This window comes from Primulina tabacum, unplaced genomic scaffold (genome assembly GCF_025594145.1).
Source record: "Primulina tabacum isolate GXHZ01 unplaced genomic scaffold, ASM2559414v2 Contig747, whole genome shotgun sequence".
Classification (NCBI taxonomy): Eukaryota; Viridiplantae; Streptophyta; class Magnoliopsida; order Lamiales; family Gesneriaceae; genus Primulina; species Primulina tabacum.
In genome coordinates, this window is record NW_027459886.1 from 14,670 (window position 1) to 39,349 (window position 24,680).

Consider the following 24,680-nt stretch of genomic DNA (forward strand, 5'->3'; position numbering starts at 1 on the left):
AGACGTAAGAAGCAATATATCACCAATACATGTCATCAAGAAACTGGCAAAATTGCTTCGAGTGAGAAAAATATTGCAGCAACCCCAGAATCAGTTGGTGATGAAAGAACACACATGTAAGATATGTTTCGAGAAATTCCCATCTGGCCAAGCTCTCGGAGGTCACCAGAGACACCATTGGTCTGGTAATATGCCGGAGCAGAAGACACAATCTGCTACTAAAATCTTGGATTTTGATCTTAATGAGTTGCCTAAAGAAGAAAATGAAGATCCTTCTTCAAAGTGTTGAATTCCGTAGGTCTGTGAGGTACAGTGATGGGTTACTTTTATTTGTTTTTTCTGGTTTCCCTTTTAGGGTTTTGGCTTGAGTTAAACAATTAATCTATGCATTGAACTGGTTCTATGTTTTGTTTTATTTTTTTTTATTCAACGGGTTCGAGTGTTTTATCTAAATCTAAAATAAATTTAATTTCTCAAGATTATCTGGGTCTTGGGGTTTCACTCTTAAGATCAAAAGTCAATTGGTTTAAGTACTCTTTCTTTTGCACTTGCGTTTTCTTTTCCATATGGAGAGTATGAATGCAGATACTTTCACAAGTTTTTATATGATATTCTTACTGATTTTGTAGTTATGGAATCATAGGAAATAGGAACATAGAAAGATATGTTCGATAAGTCTCTTGTGAGATTGTCTCACGAATTTTTATTTGTGAGACGGATCAACCTTACCGATATTCACAATAATATAATACTCTTAGCATAAAAAGTAATATTTTTTCATGGATGATCCAAATAAGATATCTATCTCACAAAATACGACTCGTGAGACCGTCTCACACAAGTTTTTGTCATGTATTAATGATGTTGAAGGATGCAACCTTGTATACCAAACTAGTTTATAATATCGCATTATCGGATTGAAACTGATGCATACAATTTTTTCTATCAATTCAAATATTTTCTTATTGGAACAAAAATTTCTGATTGGTAATTGTATGCAAGAAGAATTTAATGTCCGCGTTGGTATAAACAAATATTAATTCATTAGTCATGACCCGTAATCAAAAGTATTTTCCTTGGACGAGCCTTTTGAAATTTCAGAAATTATCCTCAAAAAAGAAAATTCAGAAATCAATAAAAAAAAGGAGATACAAACATTATCGGAACAAACATCACCATGAATTCTAATATAATATTGGGAATACTGTAACAAAATTCTAGTAATTAAATCGTTATGTTGAATATTTACTAAATAAATTCAATTTTAGTAATTTTTAGAAATAGTTGCATTATTTTAGCTTTGTTAGATATTAATTGTGACAATAATATTCAACATTGAGAATTTTTTGACTTATAGTTAAATTAATTAAATTATTTGTTGTTATTGTTGAATTTATTCGGTCTTGTGAATATTCAATCATCTTAGGATTTTGAAGAAAATTTGATAGTTGTTCAAAGTCGGTTTTGTATTTTGAGACTGGTAATAGTTTCAAACTAAGTTTTGGTTCATTTTGTTGCACAACAACTATTGATATATGCGTACATTGCAACCTTGATTTTTAAAATTTTTGTTCATGGTAATGTTTGTTTCTTTTGAATGGAATAAATTCTAGCTAATGAGCAGCTAGACTCCTCGTGGTGGTGCAGCAGTTGGAACATTATCGGAAAATGTCGTCGGAGCTCCTGTTCACGCTGGGGAACATGGCTGGAAAACATAAAGGACTTTGATCCTTACTCAATACGCCACAAATCAACCAAAGAACGAAGCAAAAATCGAACCAAGAAGCACACACTGAGACAGAGCCGCCAACCGTGATTGAATGCTCTGTTTTCTTCCGATTTCAGAACAGGAACGGAACATAGAGCTTGGGGAAATAGGTTTTTGGGTTTTAAGCTTCATCTCCGGCAGTTGGTGGCTCGACTCTGCGGCGGCAGTAGCTGGAAGAGGAGGGCGTCGGGCAGAGGGTTTGTGGATGGTTTGTTCTTTCTTCCTTTTGGTAAGCATATATAAATATGTATTGTGTAATATGATACTGAAAATAGTAATTTGAGCTTAGTTATTATTTGTATTTATTTAGTAATATTGTGCTTTTTAATTTTTATGATTTTATATTGTTTAATATCTGATATTTTAATATATTTAACATATTTTAAATTATTGACATAATAATTATTATTTTTAACAATATTATTTTAATCATATCAAATAATTTAACATAATTAATTATTTTAATTAATCAACACAATAATTATTTTAATCATATCAAATTATCGAATAATAATTTTATATTGCCTATATAACAAGAGATCGATACCAAATGATAGTAATAATTTTCCTTCCGAGATTTTTTACTAGAACTGTGTTGTTGTTCTAGATTTTGGATTTTTGTTTGAATATCTTTTAGTGTTCCAATAATTTTTTCTTTTTTTTCCAAAGATTTTTTAAATTTTACGTGATATATAGTATAACTGATTGTCATACTATACCATCTTTTGTATCTCTCTAAGATCTCCGGAGAGTTTAGATGAATCTGATACTATTTTTAGGAACATGTTATCTTGATTCATAAACTTATCTTAGGCTCTGATATGTCTCTATTTGTTCATGATGTCTAATCTTGATTAGATCTTCTCCCATCAAATATTCGAAAGAATTAAAATAAATCCATTAAATAATTAATTTTAAACTTATGTTCGAATTCATACTTTCAGAAAATCTCATCCTCGAATATTTAATTACACGATAATAATAATTTTATATACTTAAATCGGGTTTGATACTATTTCATGGTCCAGCATACTAATGTCTTAATAAAATAGAATAAATGGTAGTTGAATAGATATTTTGTTAACATTAGGGATCGATTGGGGTTTTTACATCACAGGCAAATAAACAGAGTCTTGAGTCTCAGGACAGATATTGTATTATTGATTTTCTTTAAAGGAAGAAGGATTTTTATTTAATATGGCTTCGAGGTCTCTCTCATTCGTAAATGTTTTTTTCACACACACTCAACACGAGATTCAAGCAAGCAATTTTTGAAGTAGAGTGCTACACTTAAAGTGTCTCAATGGTAATTGATGTGAAACTGAGAATTTGTACCCACACTTCAATATTGCAGTCAAGAATTCTTGCAGTTTACAAATGACAACAAAAACAACACTATGTATGTATGCACGTTAACTAGAAGATGTCATTCCTCCTCATCGCTAGACTCAATTTCGAGCGACTCCAACTTTTCATAAAAACCCTCTAACTCCTCCTCGCCGAACCAATCGTTTCTCATCTGCGTCGAACCAGCAACAACAAACAACGTAGCGCCACCATGTTACGACATGATTCGCGAGCTTGCATCAATGGACAAAGTGAAGAAATAAAACATTTAACTCACAAAGTAAGGGTAGCCTTTATTGATGCTCAACTCTTGAGGAGCACTCTCCATGAAAAGATGTGTATAATCAAGTTTTAACCATAAATTTGGGCCAGATCTTGATGGGCTCATCCATGGGGTATCATTCATGAACCCCTGGATTCAAGCAGCAGAAGGAGTTTGCTCAGTGAACTGGAAGTAAACCACGACATGCAAACATGTTTCCCGTGGCCGTCGCAGAGAACGTCGAGGAGGTGGTGGTTCTAGTTACGGAACGGTCGGGAATAATAAAAATAATAATAATATTATATAATTTTTAATTGAAAAAAATCATTAAATCTTTTTAAAAAAATTACAGAAAACATATTAATCAATGGGAAAGGAGGACTGGTTTAAAAATGGACCTTTATTTTTTTTTACCTGAAGTAAATGACAAAATCTTGATTAAATAACATGGGGGCCGCTCCCCTTTCACCCTTCTTCGATACACATATTTGATCTCCATTTTACAATTTTTACTTTCTCCCTGAAAATGTATCTGGACACGAAGTTTCACCGGTTCATTCCATCCTACATGTAAGAGCACTACCCCATGATAGAATCAAGGTCCAAATTTAGCCACACATACATGGAGTCCACTAATTTTTTTAAAATCACATATGTGTGTGAATCTTGTTCATCCAAATTATGTGGGGACACAGCCCCACATGTAGCATCGACCTAACCAGTTTCACCCACTATTGTTAACTAGCTTTCCTACACATGCGTACAAAAATAAATATTTTTTTTTTTAAATTGGAAGTAGAAAAAATATTATATCTTGAAATTTTAAAAATAGTTTTTGTTAATTATTTTAATTTTAAAAAATCTAACAACAAATAAGCTATATAAGCAATTAATATTTCACATTTTCTCCATCCGTTGGATTTTCATTTATTATTAATCATATTAGCGGGATTAGTAGCTCTCTCGTGAGACAGTTTCATGGATCTTTATCCGTGAGACGAGTCAACTTTGTTCATATTTACATAATAAATAATATTTTTTTATACAAAATAATTTTTTTTCATGGGTGACATCCGTCTCACGAAAATTTTTGTGTTGTATGAACCTAAAATCCAAAGGGGTATCATTAAATACCGAATCTTGCGTTCTATAGACATATTTTAACAGTGGTTTCAAAATTTCCCATTTTTTGTACGATCCCGCGGTTCGATATGATGAACGTGTATTGATCTCCCGATCTTCTCATAAGATTTATTTCGTCAAATGGACAAGTAACGTTAATTAAGGTCACATTTTACAATAAATGAGAATAATACAAAATAAGTAGGATATAAAATAGAAGATTTGATTATTTAGCCTTTCATTTTATATGTTTTTTAGGCAATTTATCATTATTATAATTTGGCAAAGACTTGTGTGAGACCGTCTCACAGGTCGTATTTCGTGAGACAGATCACTTATTTGGGTTATTCATAAAAAAATTACTTTTTATGCTAAGAGTAATACTTTTTAGTATGAATATCGGTAGGGTTGACCCGTCTCACAGATAAAGATTCGTGAGACCGTCTCACAAGACACATATTCTTATAATTTATACCAACCTACAAAGTAAAGGGGTAGCCCCAAACCGACTAATTTCCAAGTAATATGTCTTACTATCGGATCTCATTATCCAGAAAGAGTTCTGGCCCAACCAATTGAAAGCCCACGCTATTTAAACATTGTCATTGGGCCATTGGACCCACCTCGTATGTAAAATAAAAATATTCTTGGCAAATATTACGTAATATTGTCTTGTTTAAATTATAAAAGATATAGCATAGTTGAAATTTAAATGTCTACAAATATTAAGGGTGCTCATATACATTATTTAAAATATAGCATAAGATAATTTAATACAAGTATTTGTGCTAAAAAAAATTTTGACCCGATAGATTTAGCTCAGGTCCAATAGGATAAAATTACTTGACGAAGCCCAAAACAGTGACAGATGAATCCCGCCAGTTATCCAGAGAAATTTTGAGCGAGTAAAATAGAGGACAAGAAAAGAAAATCGTGAATATTGGCAGAAATTGGAGGAACTCTCCATAGGTGAAACAAAAGGAAAACATCAGTAGATTGAGAAAACACGTCTCAACACTCCAGAAACTTGCAATCACACTGCAAAAATCTCTAAATTTTATGTTCAAGTTTTTTTTTTATCAATTTTCAAATGCTTTATGCATTTTTCATTCCTGTTTTTAAAAAAGTTTATTGTAAATTTCCATATTTTGTGAATTCTTCGTGATTTATGAATATATAATCATGTCAGAAATTTATTTCTTAAACATTCAACTTTATTTTTATTCTTGTCCTTTGTTTTGGTGAGTTTAATAGCTTAACATATGATTATTAATGATTAAGTTTGGAATTCATAATCATTTTGTTCAAGATGTTAGTTTTTTTTTTTTTTAGTTTTTACACAAACTGATTCACTTACACCTGACACGCCCACAAGCTACAAATTTTATATGAGCAAAAATTGGCATATCCGGTGAGAGAAAAATGTATTCCGTCGAAAAGACGAAACAATCAAAGAAAGTGAAGGAGTGGAAGTTCCAACAAATTTTGAAGAAGATAATGTTGAAAGAGTTGCACATGAAGTTCCAGTTCAAGATATGATTTAATCATTTGAAGGCCAAATTCATGGCCATGAACATTTAAGGAAACTCATGTGACTAAATACAATACACGAGAAAGTAATGTAGGAATTATATGGGTCGATATTATGACAAATGGTCGCCTAGATTTCACAAACTTTATCTGGATTACATAGATATGAATAACCCATATCCTAAGGGTTATAAAACGTCTGAATTCATCTTGTTCTGTACAAGACAATAAATCTTGCATATAGCAGATTCACTATCCAACATGGGGAGTTGGCTAATCTAGAGAATTTCGCCAACTTAAAACTCATGTTATTTTCTACTCACTCATTGGTATAACTTTTTTGGTATACCTCTTTGCCTAAAAATTATTTTAACATGGCAAGAAATGGAAAGGCAATTTCGCAAATTTTTTTTATATAGAAATGAGCCAGAAGTGTAAATTGCTGATTTATATAGAATCACACAAAGAAGTGGGGAGTCTGTTGAATTGTATATTGATAAATTAAAAAAAATTTGAAAAATAGTTGCAATGTTTTCTTTCCAGATATAGAATTTATGAAAATAGGCCAGAAAGATTGAGTTTTGAACTAAGAAACAAGTTTTCAGGGGCGGAGTTCCGGGATTTCTTTGAGTTGACTACTAAAGTGACCAAATGTGAGGAATTACTAAATGAGGATCTAACTTCCAGAAGTATTCTTATTTAGCTTCTATTCTCCATTCTTATTGTATCTGCTTTTATATCTGATTGATTGCCTGTGATTTCGGGAACGAAATCGTATCTTAGGGGCGGAGAAATATAATGCCCGAGATTTGCTGTGTTGTTAATCTGAAATGATTCGTTAATTAATTGATGTGATTATAGACGGAACAGATCAGACCGGGAGAGCCGAAAAGAAGATTGATCTATGTGTGAGGATAAGCTCTCGCGCATATGCGCGACCGCGTCTCATATGAAAACTACTATTAGTTAATTTCCTATTAAATAATTGCTATCGATTTTTTGCTCCTCAATTTTTAAAATTTTGTCCATAAATTTTATATAATATTAAGATTGTGTCCGATTTAAAAAATTTATCTCTTATTTCTACAAGGACTCTATTAAGAGATGCACCTTGAAGAATGAAATGGATCTTGCACATAAATAACTTCGTGAGGTGTATTCAATTCAGAGTTTTAATTACTTAAATGACTTTTTCAAACGATAGATTTTTATGGATTTGATAGATTTTTATTGACTTTTACAGAATCTCACAGATTTATAAACAGATTTATGTGAATTCATGTAGACTTTTTTGCAATATTTTTATAGACTTTTGTGAATTTTTTTTAAAGAATTTAAAAATTTGTACTTAATTATATCATATTTTTTTATTAATTTCCTTGAACCAATAATTAATTAACATATAACATATTCAGTTTAAAATATTTTTTCAAAATTTATATTAATAAATGAATTTATTTATTTAAAAGTTAAATCATTTAATTCTTATATGTGTATATATGTGGGTTTGTATGCATGCTTATAAATTTTTTTAAAATACATCAATTGATTAATCTGTAAATTTGTTTTTAAATTGATAATATACATGTGAAAAGAATATTTGTGTGAATATAATTTTGTATAAAAATATCATAGCTTACATATTAATTGAAATTGAAAATGATAAAAAGAATTTAAAAAATCGTGGTTGGTGCGAGGCTATTCAATTATTAAGAATTAAGCGATATTTTTTTGGATCATCTTTTATTATTACTGCATATTACATTAATTTGTATAAATCATAAATTAAAAATCACAAAATCAATTATGGAATTTAAAATTTCCTATGATATTAAAATAAAAAATTATTAAATGAACAATCAGCCAAAAAATGAAAAATAAAAAAAAGAAAGATGAAAATATATATAGAGATATACTTCCAAAATTTGAGAGAGTAATAGAAATAGAGGAGAGAAAATAAGAAAAGAGATAAACAGCTTGTGTATGAGTTAGAAGTTTTAAAAATCCATCCAAATCTTTGGGTTGAACCAAATACAATTTTTGACAATTTATAGTTGTACTTTAGGTTTTAATGTTTGTATGTTGATTAATTCCATGAAGTTATTAAAAGTGTATTGAAAATTTGAATACCTATAAACTTTTATAGAGTTTTTAAAAGTCAATGTTGAATACCACTTGACTTTTTAAAACTCTATAAAAGTCTATTTTGAATACCACTAGACTTCTATATAGTATGTAAAAGTCTAAGTTGAATACATCTAGATTTTTAAAATCTATAAAAGTCATTAAAAGTCAATATTAAGATTTTTATATAAATCCGATTTTCCTGGATACTGTGGTTTTTTTATTGATTATTATGTTTTTTTAATCTTTCCATTAGAGATTTATTCGAATTAGTATTTCGACTTTGAGAATTAGGGGTTTTATGAATTTGGTATTTGTGAAAAATTAAAATGACGGGTCTTTTTTATTTTAAGTTTTTGCACGAAATTGGATTGAAATTAGGGATTCTATTTGGTTTTAGGAAAGTTTTGTGGACTTGATGTGACTTTTTATCATTACTTTTAACCCTTAAATCGAGAGAAGGACCAACTTGATCAAAATTTTGAAACATTTAGATTTGACCAAATTGGCTCTTCCGTCGATTTGAAAGTTAAAACTAATGGTAAAAAGTCATGTGCCATTCATGTCTCCCAAAACCCCCTAAAACTCAGAATATAATTCCTATTTTCAATCCAATTTCGTGCAAAAATTTAAAGAAAGAAGACTCATCATTTTAAGCAACAAAAAGATTTATTCTTCCTAACAAAAAATGAAATTTAATCAACATTAGCTGCCACAAAAATTTAGTTAATCTACGGCTTAAATTTTCACAAAATTCAAAATAATAATTACTTTATGTCCTCGTGCGTGCCTAGACACAGATGTCTAATGATTATATTTAGACCAATTCTATTTTATGTGATTCAATAATAACAATTGATTTTAACAAACTTATCGTGCTAAATTTTAATATAAATATTTATATTATATGATTTTTGTCTTAAATATTTAAAATTAACTTACTAAATATTAATTGGATATAATAAAAATTAAATTATTAATATATATACACAAGCATATATTCATCATTAAATTATGGGAATAGGTCTTATGTGCAATACGATCTTATTGATATATAAATTATATGGGTCGACCTGATCCACATTTGTAGTGAAAATAAATACTTTGATATAAAAACAGTATCTTTCACTCAAATCATCATATATTACTCAATATACTTTAGATATAAAAAAATAATATTTTTCGCTTAAATCAATATAGATTACATAATATTTATATATAAAATAACAAAAAATTATATTTTACAGTGAAATAATACTCATGCCATAAAAAGTAATGCTATTCATGAGTCATTCGGGTCGGAAATCCGTCTCATAAAATTGTCACATAAATTTTATATAAATTATATCGCTTCAAATCTAAAAAGATTATGTGTTTATCTACTTTAGAAGATAACTTAAAGTCAAATAAGCATCCTAATAAAGGATAATTAAGTAAGAAAACACCAGATATTCACCAAATAAACCTTACTTAATTACTGTTTAACTTATACTTCTGTTAGCTTATTATTTTTAATTTTCTTTTTTTTAATGAAATTTATATATATAATAGAATATAAATAAAAAGTAATAAGTACATAAGTAAATATTCGGTGAGACACGGGTACAAGTCGGCAATTGGATTTTATGATCCACCTACGAATAGTTCTGAAGTGTACTTAAAAAGTTGGTGGAAATTCTTGTGGTCTCTTTCGATACCCCATAAAGTCTGTATCTTCTGGTGGCGGGATTTTGCATAATATAATCCCTACATCAGGTAATCTGCTGGTACATCATATCCCTACCATTGGAACATGTCCATTATGCCACTTTGCTTATGACTCATCTAGTCACGCTTTGTTCTCATGCCCAGCGATCAGAAGTTGCTGGAAAGATACTAGTTATTGGCCATTTCTAAAGATAGTACGAATGATGGAGGTGTTTGATATTACTTTATGGATGAAGAGCAAACTTAACAGAAAGGATTTTGAATTCTTTGCCACAAGAACTTATGCAGTATGGATGGAGAGACTTAGAACAGTACATAACAATGATTCTAAGAAGAAGGGTATTAATGTCGAATGGTGCGAGACCATGCTCTGCGGTTACCAAGAGGCGAGAACATCCATGCTAATTTCAGCAAGCAGAAGAGAACATATATCATCACCGAGTCGATGGATAGCACCACCAATCAACCAATTGCGTTTGGACGTAGATGCAGCTTATAATGTCAATTCCAATCGATATGCAATCGGCGGTGTTGTGCGAAATCACGAGGGCCAGACATTGCTAGCTTTTGGGAAGCAAATTACTAAACCACCATCTATAGTAGCCGCTGAACTTATTGCAATTGAGGAAGGATTTCAAATGACTCAGACTCAAAATTTGAGGATAAACCAGATTACATCGGATTCTCTGATGGCAGTGCAAGCGACTCACTAGTCCAGCAGAGGACTTTGGATACACTGGGGCCTTTCCAACAAAGATTAGGAATTTATTGGCAACTCATGCCCATTTAGAATGAGAACATGTCTTGCGCACCGCAAATGGTGTTGCGCACTCGTTAGCCTCTTTTGCTATTTCATCTCCCTCACCTTTCGTGTGGATTTGGGAGAGTTTCCTGTTTGGTTAGTAAAGCTTATAATCGAGTATCTTACTTTGTTTTGAATAAAATTACAAGTTTTTCTGTCAAAAAAAAAATGAATGAATGTATATACACAAAAACACAAACTAATTCACAATTTCTTCCTGTAAAAGAAAGAGCTTCTTCCTTCTCCACTCTTCACCATCACACACACACACACACACACACACACATATATAATGAGTAGGTCTCTTGTGAGACGGTCTCATGAATAACCCAAATAACCGATATTCACAATAAAAAGTAATACTTTTAGCATAAAAAATAATATTTTTTCATGGATGACCCAAATAAGAGATCCGTCTCACAAAATACGACCCGTGAGACCGTCTCACACAAGTTTTTGCCATATATAATTGTATATATACATCAGATCATCATAAATACATTCATGATTTCAATATCGTATATTTTTTGAATTACGAAATATATATTTATTTCATTTGTTTCTCGATTCAGTTTCATACGGTAGATTTTTTGAACAACTTGAACACAACTGTTTGAACAATCCTATTATCAAAGTTTTTCTGGAATGTTCATGAAATGTTAAATTCTATTTTGTTATTAATTTGTCCAAAATATCCAAATTGCAGTTTTAGTGATATAAGTAGGTCAGTGTATTCGTTTAAATTTTTTTCGTTGGACTATTGATATGATGTCGAAAAATTATGATATAACACTGAAACTTGCTATCATGTCCGGCTTATAAAATGAAAATAGGGAACAATTTATTGGAGTAAAACTGCAAATTTAAAGTTTCTTGGACGAAAAATAGACTATGGACAATCCATCTAGATGCAATTACTTGAGCTAAAAGATTTCTGATTATTTAGTACTTCACTGATAAGTAACTATTATTGTTATTTATTATTTTTATTTTTATATATTATCAATCAGGAATTCAATAGGTAAAATTCCGCAAATAACGAGGAGAAATAACTAATTTTCCAAAAATATTATTATAGCTATATAATTTAAAAAGGAACTTTCGGGGGTAGCAGATGGATTCATTGCCTATTTAATGAATGAGAACTTCTTTTGTTTCCTTATAATTCGATCAAAACTTTAAATTGCTTCTTCGACTTGAATTAGGATACTTTGCAACTGGTTAAAAGATTTCTGCGAATGATTGAAGGGAGACTCAAGAGTCCGAAAAATATCGTAGCAGGCGAAAATATGATTCGCGGCCTTCAATGGTTGAGTTATCCAAGTATCTGAAACCCATTCCTGTGAAAACTAGAACCATTCGCCAACAGATATGGCCGCCGCCTGTTCTTGATTCTCCGGGCGTTTCGAGTCGCGATCAGGATAACAATCATTATCCGCAAGTTTTGGGTTCTGAAGCAAGTGTACAGCCTGATCTTCTTGATTCTTGTCGAGGTTCGAGTTCTGGGGAGGAGGAGAAGGAAAAGGAGAAGGAGAAGGAGAAGGGGAAGAAGTTAGGGTCCGGTGATGATTCTGAAAAGTTGAAGCGAAAATTAGAGGAAACTGAGAATGGGCCTGGAAGGGGTGATAATAAGATTCAAAAAACTGATTCTGGGGGGATTATCCAAAAAATACGGACACGGATCATGATGGAGAAACCAGAGAACCAGAGATCGATATCAGGAATTCAACTTCATCCAGGGTGCGGGAGGGAAGTACAGATGATCAACCCGCGGATATCAAAAACCGGGTAACCTCTTCTCCTGCGGCACCGAATACCCCCAAAATATACGCTTGCAGTTTCTGCAGCAAAGCGTTTTCGAGTCACTTGGCATTGGGTGGCCACAAATCGAGTCACAACAAGTTCAAGATGGTAATCTACAACGCCATTGATCACAGACGTAAGAAGCAATATATCACCAATACATGTCATCAAGAAACTGGCAAAATTGCTTCGAGTGAGAAAAATATTGCAGCAACCCCAGAATCAGTTGGTGATGAAAGAACACACACATGTAAGATATGTTTCGAGAAATTCCCATCTGGCCAAGCTCTCGGAGGTCACCAGAGACACCATTGGTCTGGTAATATGCCGGAGCAGAAGACACAATCTGCTACTAAAATCTTGGATTTTGATCTTAATGAGTTGCCTAAAGAAGAAAATGAAGATCCTTCTTCAAAGTGTTGAATTCCGTAGGTCTGTGAGGTACAGTGATGGGTTACTTTATTTGTTTTTCTGGTTTCCCTTTTAGGGTTTGGCTTGAGTTAAACAATTAATCTATGCATTGAACTGGTTCTATGTTTTTTTTTTTTTTTTATTCAACGGGTTCGAGTTTTTATCTAAATCTAAATAAATTTAATTTCTCAAGATTATCTGGGTCTTGGGGTTTCACTCTTAAGATCAAAAGTCATTGGTTTAAGTACTCTTTCTTTTGCACTTACGTTTTCTTTTCCATATGGAGAGTATGAATGCACAGATACTTTCACAAGTTTTTATTGATATTCTTACTGATTTTGTAGTTATGGAATCATAGGAAATAGGAACATAGAAAGATATGTTCGATAAGTCTCTTGTGAGATTTTCACGAATTTTTATTTGTGAGACGGATCAACCTTACCGATATTCACAATAAAATAATAATATCTTAGCATAAAAAAGTAATATTTTTTCATGGATGATCCAAATAAGATATCTATCTCACAAAATACGACTCGTGAGACCGTCTCACACAAGTTTTTGTCATGTATTAATGATGTTGAAGGATGCAACCTTGTATACCAAACTAGTTTATAATATCGCATTATCGGATTGAAACTGATGCATACAATTTTTTCTATCAATTCAAATATTTCTTATTGGAACAAAAAGATTTCTGATTGGTAATTGTATGCAAGAAGAATTTAATGTCCGCGTTGGTATAAACAAATATTAATTCATTAGTCATGACCCGTAATCAAAAGTATTTTCCTTGGACGAGCCTTTTGAAATTTCAGAAATTATCCTCAAAAAAGAAAATTCAGAAATCAATAAAAAAAAGGAGATACAAACATTATCGGAACAAACATCACCATGAATTCTAATATAATATTGGGAATACTGTAACAAAATTCTAGTAATTAAATCGTTATGTTGAATATTTACTAAATAAATTCAATTTTAGTAATTTTTAGAAATAGTTGCATTATTTTAGCTTTGTTAGATATTAATTGTGACAATAATATTCAACATTGAGAATTTTTTGACTTATAGTTAAATTAATTAAATTATTTGTTGTTATTGTTGAATTTATTCGGTCTTGTGAATATTCAATCATCTTAGGATTTCGAAGAAAATTTGATAGTTGTTCAAAGTCGGTTTTGTATTTTGAGACTGGTAATAGTTTCAAACTAATGTTTGGTTGCATTTTGTTGCACAACAACTATTGATATATGCGTACATTGCAACCTTGATTTTTAAAATTTTTGTTCATGGTAATGTTTGTTTCTTTTGAATGGAATAAATTCTAGCTAATGAGCAGCTAGACTCCTCGTGGTGGTGCAGCAGTTGGAACATTATCGGAAAATGTCGTCGGAGCTCCTGTTCACGCTGGGGAACATGGCTGGAAAACATAAAGGACTTTGATCCTTACTCAATACGCCACAAATCAACCAAAGAACGAAGCAAAAATCGAACCAAGAAGCACACACTGAGACAGAGCCGCCAACCGTGATTGAATGCTCTGTTTTTCTTCCGATTTCAGAACAGGAACGGAACATAGAGCTTGGGGAAATAGGTTTTTGGGTTTTAAGCTTCATCTCCGGCAGTTGTGGCTCGACTCTGCGGCGGCAGTAGCTGGAAGAGGAGGGCGTCGGGCAGAGGGTTTGTGGATGGTTTGTTCTTTCTTCCTTTGGTAAGCATATATATATATGTATTGTGTAATATGATACTGAAAATAGTAATTTGAGCTTAGTTATTATTTGTATTTATTTAGTAATATTGTGCTTTTTAATTTTTTATGTATTTTATATTGTTTAAATATCTGATATTTTAAAATATTTATTTTTAACATATTTTAAATTTATTTGACATAATTAATTATTTTAATTAATCAACACAATAATTATTTTAATCATATCAAATTATCGAATAATAATTTTATATTGCCTTATATAACAAGAGATCGATACCAAATGATAGTAATAATTTTCCTTCCGAGATTCTTTTACTAGAACTGTGTTGTTGTTCTAGATTTTGGATTTTTGTTTGAATATCTTTTAGTGTTCCAATAATTTTTTCTTTTTTTTCCAAAGATTTTTTAAATTTTACGTGATATAGTATAACTGATTGTCATACTATCCCATCTTTTGTATCTCTCTAAGATCTCCGGAGAGTTTAGATGAATCTGACTATTTTTAGGAACATGTTATCTTGATTCATAAACTTATCTTAGGCTCTGATATGTCTCTATTTGTTCATGATGTCTAATCTTGATTAGATCTTCTCCCATCAAATATTCGAAAGAATTAAAATAAATCCATTAAATAATTAATTTTAAACTTATGTTCGAATTCATACTTTCAGAAAATCTCATCCTCAAATATTTAATTACACGATAATAATAATTTTATATACTTAAATCGGGTTTGATACTATTTCATGGTCCAGCATACTAATGTCTTAATAAATAGAATAAATGGTAGTTGAATAGATATTTTGTTAACATTAGGGATCGATTGGGCTTTTTACATCACAGGCAAATAAACAGAGTCTTGAGTCTCAGGACAGATATTGTATTGATTTTTTTAAAGGAAGAAGGATTTTTATTTAATATGGCTTCGAGGTCTCTTCATTCGTAAATGTTTTTTCTACACAACTCAACACGAGATTCAAGCAAGCAATTTTTGAAGTAGAGTGCTACACTTAAAGTGTCTCAATGGTAATTGATGTGAAACTGAGAATTTGTACCCACACTTCAATATTGCAGTCAAGAATTCTTGCAGTTTACAAATGACAACAAAAACAACACTATGTGTATGTATGCACGTTAACTAGAAGATGTCATTCCTCCTCATCGCTAGACTCAATTTCGAGCGACTCCAACTTTTCATAAAAACCCTCTAACTCCTCCTCGCCGAACCAATCGTTTCTCATCTGCGTCGAACCAGCAAAACAAACAACGTAGCGCCACCATGTTACGACATGATTCGCGAGCTTGCATCAATGGACAAAGTGAAGAAATAAAACATTTAACTCACAAAGTAAGGGTAGCCTTTATTGATGCTCAACTCTTGAGGAGCACTCTCCATGAAAAGATGTGTATAGTACAGAACAAAAACACCACATTCCTCACCATTTCTCTGCTGTGGAACCTGAATTTCAATTTTTTTTTAAGAAACAGAGAACGTATAACAGTTTAAGTCATTTATAAACGTTCATACTCGAGGACATTGCTACCTCGGGAACCAAAGGGGAATGTCATTAATCAGCTTATGTTCTCATGTCTATCCTGTGTTTCGAATATGTCCACGACGAAACTGTGAATTGTAAAAGCATTTTAAGTGAATCATGAAACATAAAGTGGGCATTTTAAAGTATCATCCATACTCAAAAGTACCTTCGTATAAGGGGCTCGAGTCTCATAGGATCCAACGCACGCAGCGAGTCGAGCAGCAGCATACATGGAGTCCTGGTTCCGGATTTCAGGCTTTCACCAAAGTGACACATGATCAAGAGATACCAGTGAGACCTAATAAAATAATGCATTGATTAGTCCGTACCGAATGGGACGCCCTTAAGGGCAGGCAGGCAATGCAAGGTTTTGTTGTAAGAAGGTTGCATACCACATGACAATGGGAACAAAAACATATGTTTTCGAAAATATGTTCTCCTTCTTGATCCAAGTCAGTACCCTATCTCTAAAACATTCGTTATTGTACATGCAAAACCATAGACAGTTTAAGTATGTGCACCGGTCCCTTTTCTCTTCTGGAGTATCCATCCATATTCTCCTACAAAATCACCAAATTTTCGCAAAACTATATATATATCTTGGACTCAATGGCATTGTAAATTGATAAAACCATACCGGAAATAGCGATCGAACACGTTGTCATACAACCTTCCGCGTAGGGCAGATTTTATCCTCGGAAATCTCCTTGGTAGCCCAAGAGAACGAAAGTTGTGGGAGACATCATTCCAATCACTTGAGACAGATCTTTTTTGTTTACATTTTCTATGAAGGTATGCACGTCTATTTGGGCACTCGTTCGGAATCCTTTCAATGGAAGACCCATCTGAAACAACCACATAGATCACGAGTCCACGGCGTTGTATCTTCTCAACAAACAAAAACAGGAAAAATAAAATTTAGAGATTTTGCTAAGCAAGCCCTTTAATTAACTCAAAAGTAAGACGATGAAACAGTGAGCGATTAAATCGATTCAAAGACAAAGAGGAAATCACACATCAGCACCACAAATCGATTCAAAAAGAAACAGAACAAGCCCGCATTTATGTGAAGAAGTAACAATCCAAAATCAAACCAACACGAAACATAAGCGAAAAACGAGCAATGCACAGATGTAGGATTCTTTTTAATTTTTTTAAAAAGGTGAAAAGTTGAATTAAACCATCGTCCCGATCTTCATTCTTTGCTCCTTCGAAACCCTCGTTGGAATCTTCATGAACCCTGGATTCAAGCAGCAGAAGGAGTTTGCTCAGTGAACTGGAAGTAAACCACGACATGCAAACATGTTTCCCGTGGCCGTCGCAGAGAACGTCGAGGAGGTGGTGGTTCTAGTTACGGAACGGTCGGGAATAATAAAAATAATAATAATATTATATAATTTTTAATTGAAAAAAATCATTAAATCTTTTTAAAAAAATTACAGAAAACATATTAATCAATGGGAAAGGAGGACTGGTTTAAAAATGGACCTTTATTTTTTTTTACCTGAAGTAAATGACAAAATCTTGATTAAATAACATGGGGGCCGCTCCCCTTTCACCCTTCTTCGATACACATATTTGATCTCCATTTTACAATTTTTACTTTCTCCCTGAAAATGTATCTGGACACGAAGTTTCACCGGTTCATTCCATCCTACATGTAAGAGCACTACCCCATGATAGAATCAAGGTCCAAATTTAGCCACACATACATGGAGTCCACTAATTTTTTTAAAATCACATATGTGTGAATCTTGTTCATCCAAATTATGTGGGGACACAGCCCCACATGTAGCATCGACCTAACCAGTTTCACCCACTATTGTTAACTAGCTTTCCTACACATGCGTACAAAAATAAATATTTTTCTTTTTTAAATTGGAAGTAGAAAAAATATTATATCTTGAAATTTTAAAAGTGTTTTTTTAATTATTTTAATTTTAAAAAATCTAACAACAAATAAGCTATATAAGCAATTAATATTTCACATTTTCTCCATCCGTTGGATTTTCATTTATTATTAATCATATTAGCGGGATTAGTAGCTCTCTCGTGAGACAGTTTCATGGATCTTTATCCGTGAGACGAGTCAACTTTGTTCATATTTACATAATAAATAATATTTTTTTATACAAAATAATTTTTTTTCATGGGTGACATCCGTCTCACGAAAATTTTTGTGTTGTATGAACCTAAAATCCAAAGGGGTATCATTAAATACCGAATCTTGCGTTCTATAGACATATTTTAACAGTGGTTTCAAAATTTCCCATTTTTTGTACGATCCCGCGGTTCGATATGATGAACGTGTATTGATCTCCCGATCTTCTCATAAGATTTATTTCGTCAAATGGACAAGTAACGTTAATTAAGGTCACACATATAGGATATAAAATAGAAGATTTGATTATTTAGCCTTTCATTTTATGTTTTTTAGGCAATTTATCATTATTATAATTTGGCAAAGACTTGTGTGAGACCGTCTCACAGGTCGTATTTCGTGAGACAGATCACTTATTTGGGTTATTCATAAAAAAATTTACTTTTTATGCTAAGAGTAATACTTTTTAGTATGAATATCGGTAGGGTTGACCCGTCTCACAGATAAAGATTCGTGAGACCGTCTCACAAGACACATATTCTTATATTTATAAACCTACAAAGTAAAGGGGTAGCCCCAAACCGACTAATTTCCAAGTAATATGTCTTACTATCGGATCTCATTATCCAGAAAGAGTTCTGGCCCAACCAATTGAAAGCCCACGCTATTTAAACATTGTCATTGGGCCATTGGACCCACCTCGTATGTAAAATAAAATATTCTTGGCAAATATTTACGTAATATTGTCTTGTTTAAATTATAAAGATATAGCATAGTTGAAATTTAAATGTCTACAAATATTAAGGGTGCTCATATACATTATTTAAAATATAGCATAAGATAATTTAATACAAGTATTTGTGCTAAAAAAAATTTTGACCCGATAGATTTAGCTCAGGTCCAATAGGATAAAATTACTTGACGAAGCCCAAAACAGTGACAGATGAATCCCGCCAGTTATCCAGAGAAATTTTGAGCGAGTAAAATAGAGGACAAGAAAAGAAAATCGTGAATATTGGCAGAAATTGGAGGAACTCTCCATAGGTGAAACAAAAGGAAAACATCAGTAGATTGAGAAAACACGTCTCAACACTCCAGAAACTTGCAATCACACTGCAAAAATCTCTAAATTTTATGTTCAAGTTTTTTTTTTTATCAATTTTCAAATGCTTTATGCATTTTTCATTCCTGTTTTTAAAAAAGTTTATTGTAAATTTCCATATTTTGTGAATTCTTCGTGATTTATGATATATAATCATGTCAGAAATTTATTTCTTAAACATTCAACTTTATTTTTTTCTTGTCCTTTGTTTTGGTGAGTTTAATAGCTTAACATATGATTATTAATGATTAAGTTTGGAATTCATAATCATTTTGTTCAAGATGTTAGTTTTTTTTTTTTTTTAGTTTTTACACAAACTGATTCACTTACACCTGACACGCCCACAAGCTACAAATTTTATATGAGCAAAAATTGGCATATCCGGTGAGAGAAAATGTATTCCGTCGAAAAGACGAAACAATCAAAGAAAGTGAAGGGAGTGGAAGTTCCAACAAATTTTGAAGAAGATAATGTTGAAAGAGTTGCACATGAAGTTCCAGTTCAAGATATGATTTAATCATTTGAAGGCCAAATTCATGGCCATGAACATTTAAGGAAACTCATGTGACTAAATACACGAGTAATGTAGTAGATTATATGGGTCGATATTATGACAAATATGGGTCGCCTAGATTTCACAAACTTTATCTGGATTACATAGATATTGAATAACCATATCCTAAGGGTTATAAAACGTCTGAATCATCTGTTCCTGTACAAGACATAAATCTTGCATTAGACGATTCACTATCCAACATGGGGAGTTGGCTAATCTAGAGAATTTCCGCCAACTTAAAAACTCATGTTATTTTCTAACTCACTCATTGGTATAACTTTTTTGGTATACCTCTTTGCCTAACAATTATTTTAACATGGCAAGAAATGGAAAGGCAATTTCGCAAATTTTTTTTTTATATAGAATGAGCCAGAAGTGTAAATTGCTGAGTATATAGAATCACACAAAGAAGTGGGGGAGGTCTGTTGAATTGTATATTGATAAATTAAAAAAAATTTGAAAATAGTTGCAATGTTTTCTTCCAGATATAGAATTTATGAAAAATAGGCCAGAAAGAGTGAGTTTTTGAACTAAGAAACAAGTTTTCAGGGGCGGAAGTTCCGGGATGTCTTTGAGTTGACTACTAAAGTGACCAAATTGTGAGGAATTACTAAATGAGGATCTAACTTCCAAGAAGTATTCTTATTTAGCTTCTATTCTCCATTTCTTACTTGTATCTGCTTTTATATCTGTTGATTGCCTGTGATTTCGGGAACGAAATCGTATCTTAGGGCGGAGAGAATATAATGCCGAGACTTTGCTGTGTTGTTAATCTGAAATGATTCGTTAATTAATTGATGTGATTATAGACGGAACAGATCAGACCGGGGGAGAGCCGAAAAGAAGACTTGGATCTATGTGTGAGGATAAGCTCTCTGCGCATATCGCGCCGACCGCGTCTCAATTGAAAACTACTATTAGTTATTTCCTATTAAATAATTGCTATCGATTTTTTGCTCCTCAATTTTAAAATTTTGTCCATAAATTTTATATAATATTAAGATTGTGTCCGATTTAAAAAATTGATCTCTTATTTCTACAAGGACTCTATTAAGAGATGCACCTTGAAGATGAAATGGATCTTGCACATAAATAACTTCGTGAGGTGTATTCAATGTTAGAGTTTTATATTACTTAATGACTTTTCAAAACGATATATTTTTTATGTGATTTTGATAGATTTTTATTGACTTTTACAGAATCCACAGATTTATAAACAGATTTATGTGAATTCATGTGACTTTTTTTGCAATATTTTTATAGACTTTGTGAATTTTTTTTAAAGAATTTAAAAATTTGTACTTAATTTATCATATTATTTTTTATTAATTTCTTTGAACCAATAATTAATTACAATATATACATATTCAGTTTAAAATATTTTTTCAAAATTTATATTAATAAATGAATTTATTTATTTAAAAGTTAAATCATTTAATTCTTATATTGTATATATGTGGTTTGTATGCATGCTTATAAATTTTTTTAAAATACATCAATTGATTAATCTGTAAATTTGTTTTAAATTGATAAATACATGTGAAAAGAATATTGGTGTGAATATAATTTTGTATAAAATATCATGCTTACATATTAATTGAAATTGAAAATGTAAAAGAATTTAAAAAATCGTGGTTGGTGCGAGGCTATTCCAATTATTAAGAATTAAGCGATATTTTTTTGGATCATCTTTATTATTCTACTGCATATTACTTAATTTGTATAAATCATAAATTAAAATCACAAAATCAATTATGGAATTTAAAATTTCCTATGATATTAAAATAAAAATTATTAAATGAACAATCAGCCAAAAATGAAAAATAAAAAAAAGAAAGATTGAAAATATATAGTAGATATACTTCCAAAATTTGAGAGAGTAATAGAAATAGAGGAGAGCAAATAAGAAAAGAGATAAACAGCTTGTGTATGAGTTAGAAGTTTTAAAAATCCATCAATCTTTGGGTTGAACCAAATACATTTTTGACAATTTATAGTTTACTTTAGTTTTAATGTTGTATGTTGATTAATTCCCATGAAGTTTATTAAAAGTGTATGAAAATTTGAATACTATAACTTTTATAGAGTTTTTAAAAGTCAATGTTGAATACCCGTGACCTTTTAAAACTCTATAAAAGTCTATTTGAATACACTAGACTTCTATATAGTATGTAAAGTCTAAGTTGAATACATCCTAGATCTTTTAAAATCTATAAAAGTCATTAAAAGTCAATATTAAGATTTTTATATAGAATCCGATTTTCCTGGATACTGTGGTTTTTTATGATTATTATGTTTTTTAATCTTTCCATTAGAGATTTATTCGAATTAGTATTCGACTTTGAGAATTAGGGGGTTTTATGAATTTGGTATTTGTGAAAAATTAAAATGACGGGTCTTTTTTATTTAAGTTTTTGCACGAAATTGGATTGAAATTAGGGATTCTATTTGGTTTTAGGAAAGTTTTGTGGACTTGATGTGACTTTTTATCATTACTTTTAACCCTTAAATCGAGAGAAGGACCAACTTGATCAAAATTTTGAAACATTTAGATTTGACCAAATTGGCTCTTCCGTCGATTGAAAGTTAAAACTAATGGTAAAAAGTCATGTGCCATTCATGTCTCCCAAAACCCCCTAAAACTCAGAATATAATTCCTATTTTCAATCCAATTTCGTGCAAAAATTTAAAGAAAGAAGGACTCATCATTTTAAGCAACAAAAAGATTTATTCTTCCTAACAAAAAATGAAATTTAATCAACATTAGCTGCCACAAAAATTTAGTTAATCTACGGCTTAATTTTCACAAAATTCCAAAATAATAATTACTTTATGTCCTCGTGCGTGCCTAGACACAGATGTCTAATGATTATATTTAGACCAATTCTATTTTATGTGATTCAATAATAACAATTGATTTTAACAAACTTATCGTGCTAAATTTAATATAAATATTATATTATATGATTTTTGTCTTAAATATTTAAAAATTAACTTACTAAATATTAATTGGATATAATAAAAATTAAATTATTAATATATATACACAAGCATATATTCATCATTAAATTATGGGAATAGGTCTTATGTGCAATACGATCTTATTGATATATATAAATTATATGGGTCGACCTGATCCACATTTGTAGTGAAAATAAATACTTTGATATAAAACAGTATCTTTCACTCAAATCATCATATATTACTCAATATACTTTAGATATAAAAAAAATAATATTTTTCGCTTAAATCAATATAGATTACATAATATTTATATATAAAATACAAAAAATTATATTTTACAGTGAAATATAATACTCATGCCATAAAAAGTAATGCTATTCATGAGTCATTCGGGTCGGAAATCCGTCTCATAAAATTGTCACATAAATTTTTATATAAATTATATCGCTTCAAATCTAAAAAGATTATGTGTTATCTACTTTAGAAGATAACTTAAAGTCAAATAAGCATCCTAATAAAGGTAATAAGTAAGAAAAACACCAGATATTCACCAAATAAACCTTACTTAATTACTGTGTTAACTTATACTTCTGTTAGCTTATTATTTTTAATTTTCTCTTTTTTTAATGAAATTATATATATAATAGAATATATAAATAAAAAGTAATAAGTACATAAAGTAAATATTCGGTGAGACACGGGTACAAGTCGGCAATTGATGTTATGATCCACCTACGAATAGTTCTGAAGTGTACTAAAAAGTTGGTGGAAATTCGTTGTGGTCTCTTTCGATACCCCATAAAGTCTGTATCTTCTGGTGGCGGGATTTTGCATAATATAATCCCTACATCAGGTAATCTGCTGGTACATCATATCCCTACCATTGGAACATGTCCATTATGCCACTTTGCTTATGACTCATCTAGTCACGCTTGTTCTCATGCCCAGCGATCAGAAGTTGCTGGAAAGATACTAGTTATTGGCCATTTCTAAGATAGTACGAATGATGGAGGTGTTTTGATATTACTTTATGGATGAAGAGCAACTTAACAGAAAGGATTTTGAATTCTTTGCCACAAGAACTTATGCAGTATGGATGGAGAGACTTAGAACAGTACATAACAATGATTCTAAGAAGAAGGGTATTAATGTCGAATGGTGCGAGACCATGCTCTGCGTTACCAAGAGGCGAGAACATCCATGCTAATTTCAGCAAGCAGAAGAGAGAACATATATCATCACCGAGTCGATTGGATAGCACCACCAATCAACCATTGCGTTTGGACGTAGATGCAGCTTATAATGTCAATTCCAATCGATATGCAATCGGCGGTGTGTTGTGCGAAATCACGAGGGCCAGACATTGCTAGCTTTTGGGAAGCAAATTACTAACCACCATCTATATTAGCCGCTGAACTTATTGCAATTGAGAAGGATTTCAAATGACTCAGACTCAAAATTTGAGGATAAAACCAGATTACATCGGATTCTCTGATGGCAGTGCAAGCGACTCACTAGTCCAGCAGAGGACTTTGGATACACTGGGGCCTTTCCAACAAAGATTAGGAATTTATTGGCAACTCATGCCCATTTAGAATGAGAACATGTCTTGCGCACCGCAAATGGTGTTGGCCACATCGTTAGCCTCTTTTGCTATTCATCCTCCCTCACCTTTCGTGTGGATTTGTGGAGAGGTTTCCTGTTTGGTTAGTAAAGCTTATAATCGAGTATCTTACTTTGTTTTGAATAAAATTACAAGTTTTTCTGTCACAAAAAAAAAATGAAATGAATGTATATACACAAAACACAAAACTAATTCACAATTTCTT

General features: G+C 31.4%; 1 protein-coding gene across 1 annotated transcript; it reads right to left on the reverse strand.

Moving 5' to 3' along the window:
* Window positions 1–16,162: 16,162 nt before the first annotated feature.
* Window positions 16,163–17,717, reverse strand: LOC142534951 (putative ubiquitin-like-specific protease 2A). Its single transcript, XM_075641592.1, has 6 exons — window positions 17,633–17,717; window positions 17,310–17,368; window positions 16,766–17,013; window positions 16,521–16,688; window positions 16,295–16,426; window positions 16,163–16,214 (listed from the first exon to the last, which is right to left on the reverse strand). The coding sequence occupies exons 1-6, from the start codon at window positions 17,715–17,717 to the stop codon at window positions 16,163–16,165; spliced, it is 744 nt and encodes a 247-aa protein (XP_075497707.1).
* Between the last annotated feature and the right edge of the window lie 6,963 nt (window positions 17,718–24,680).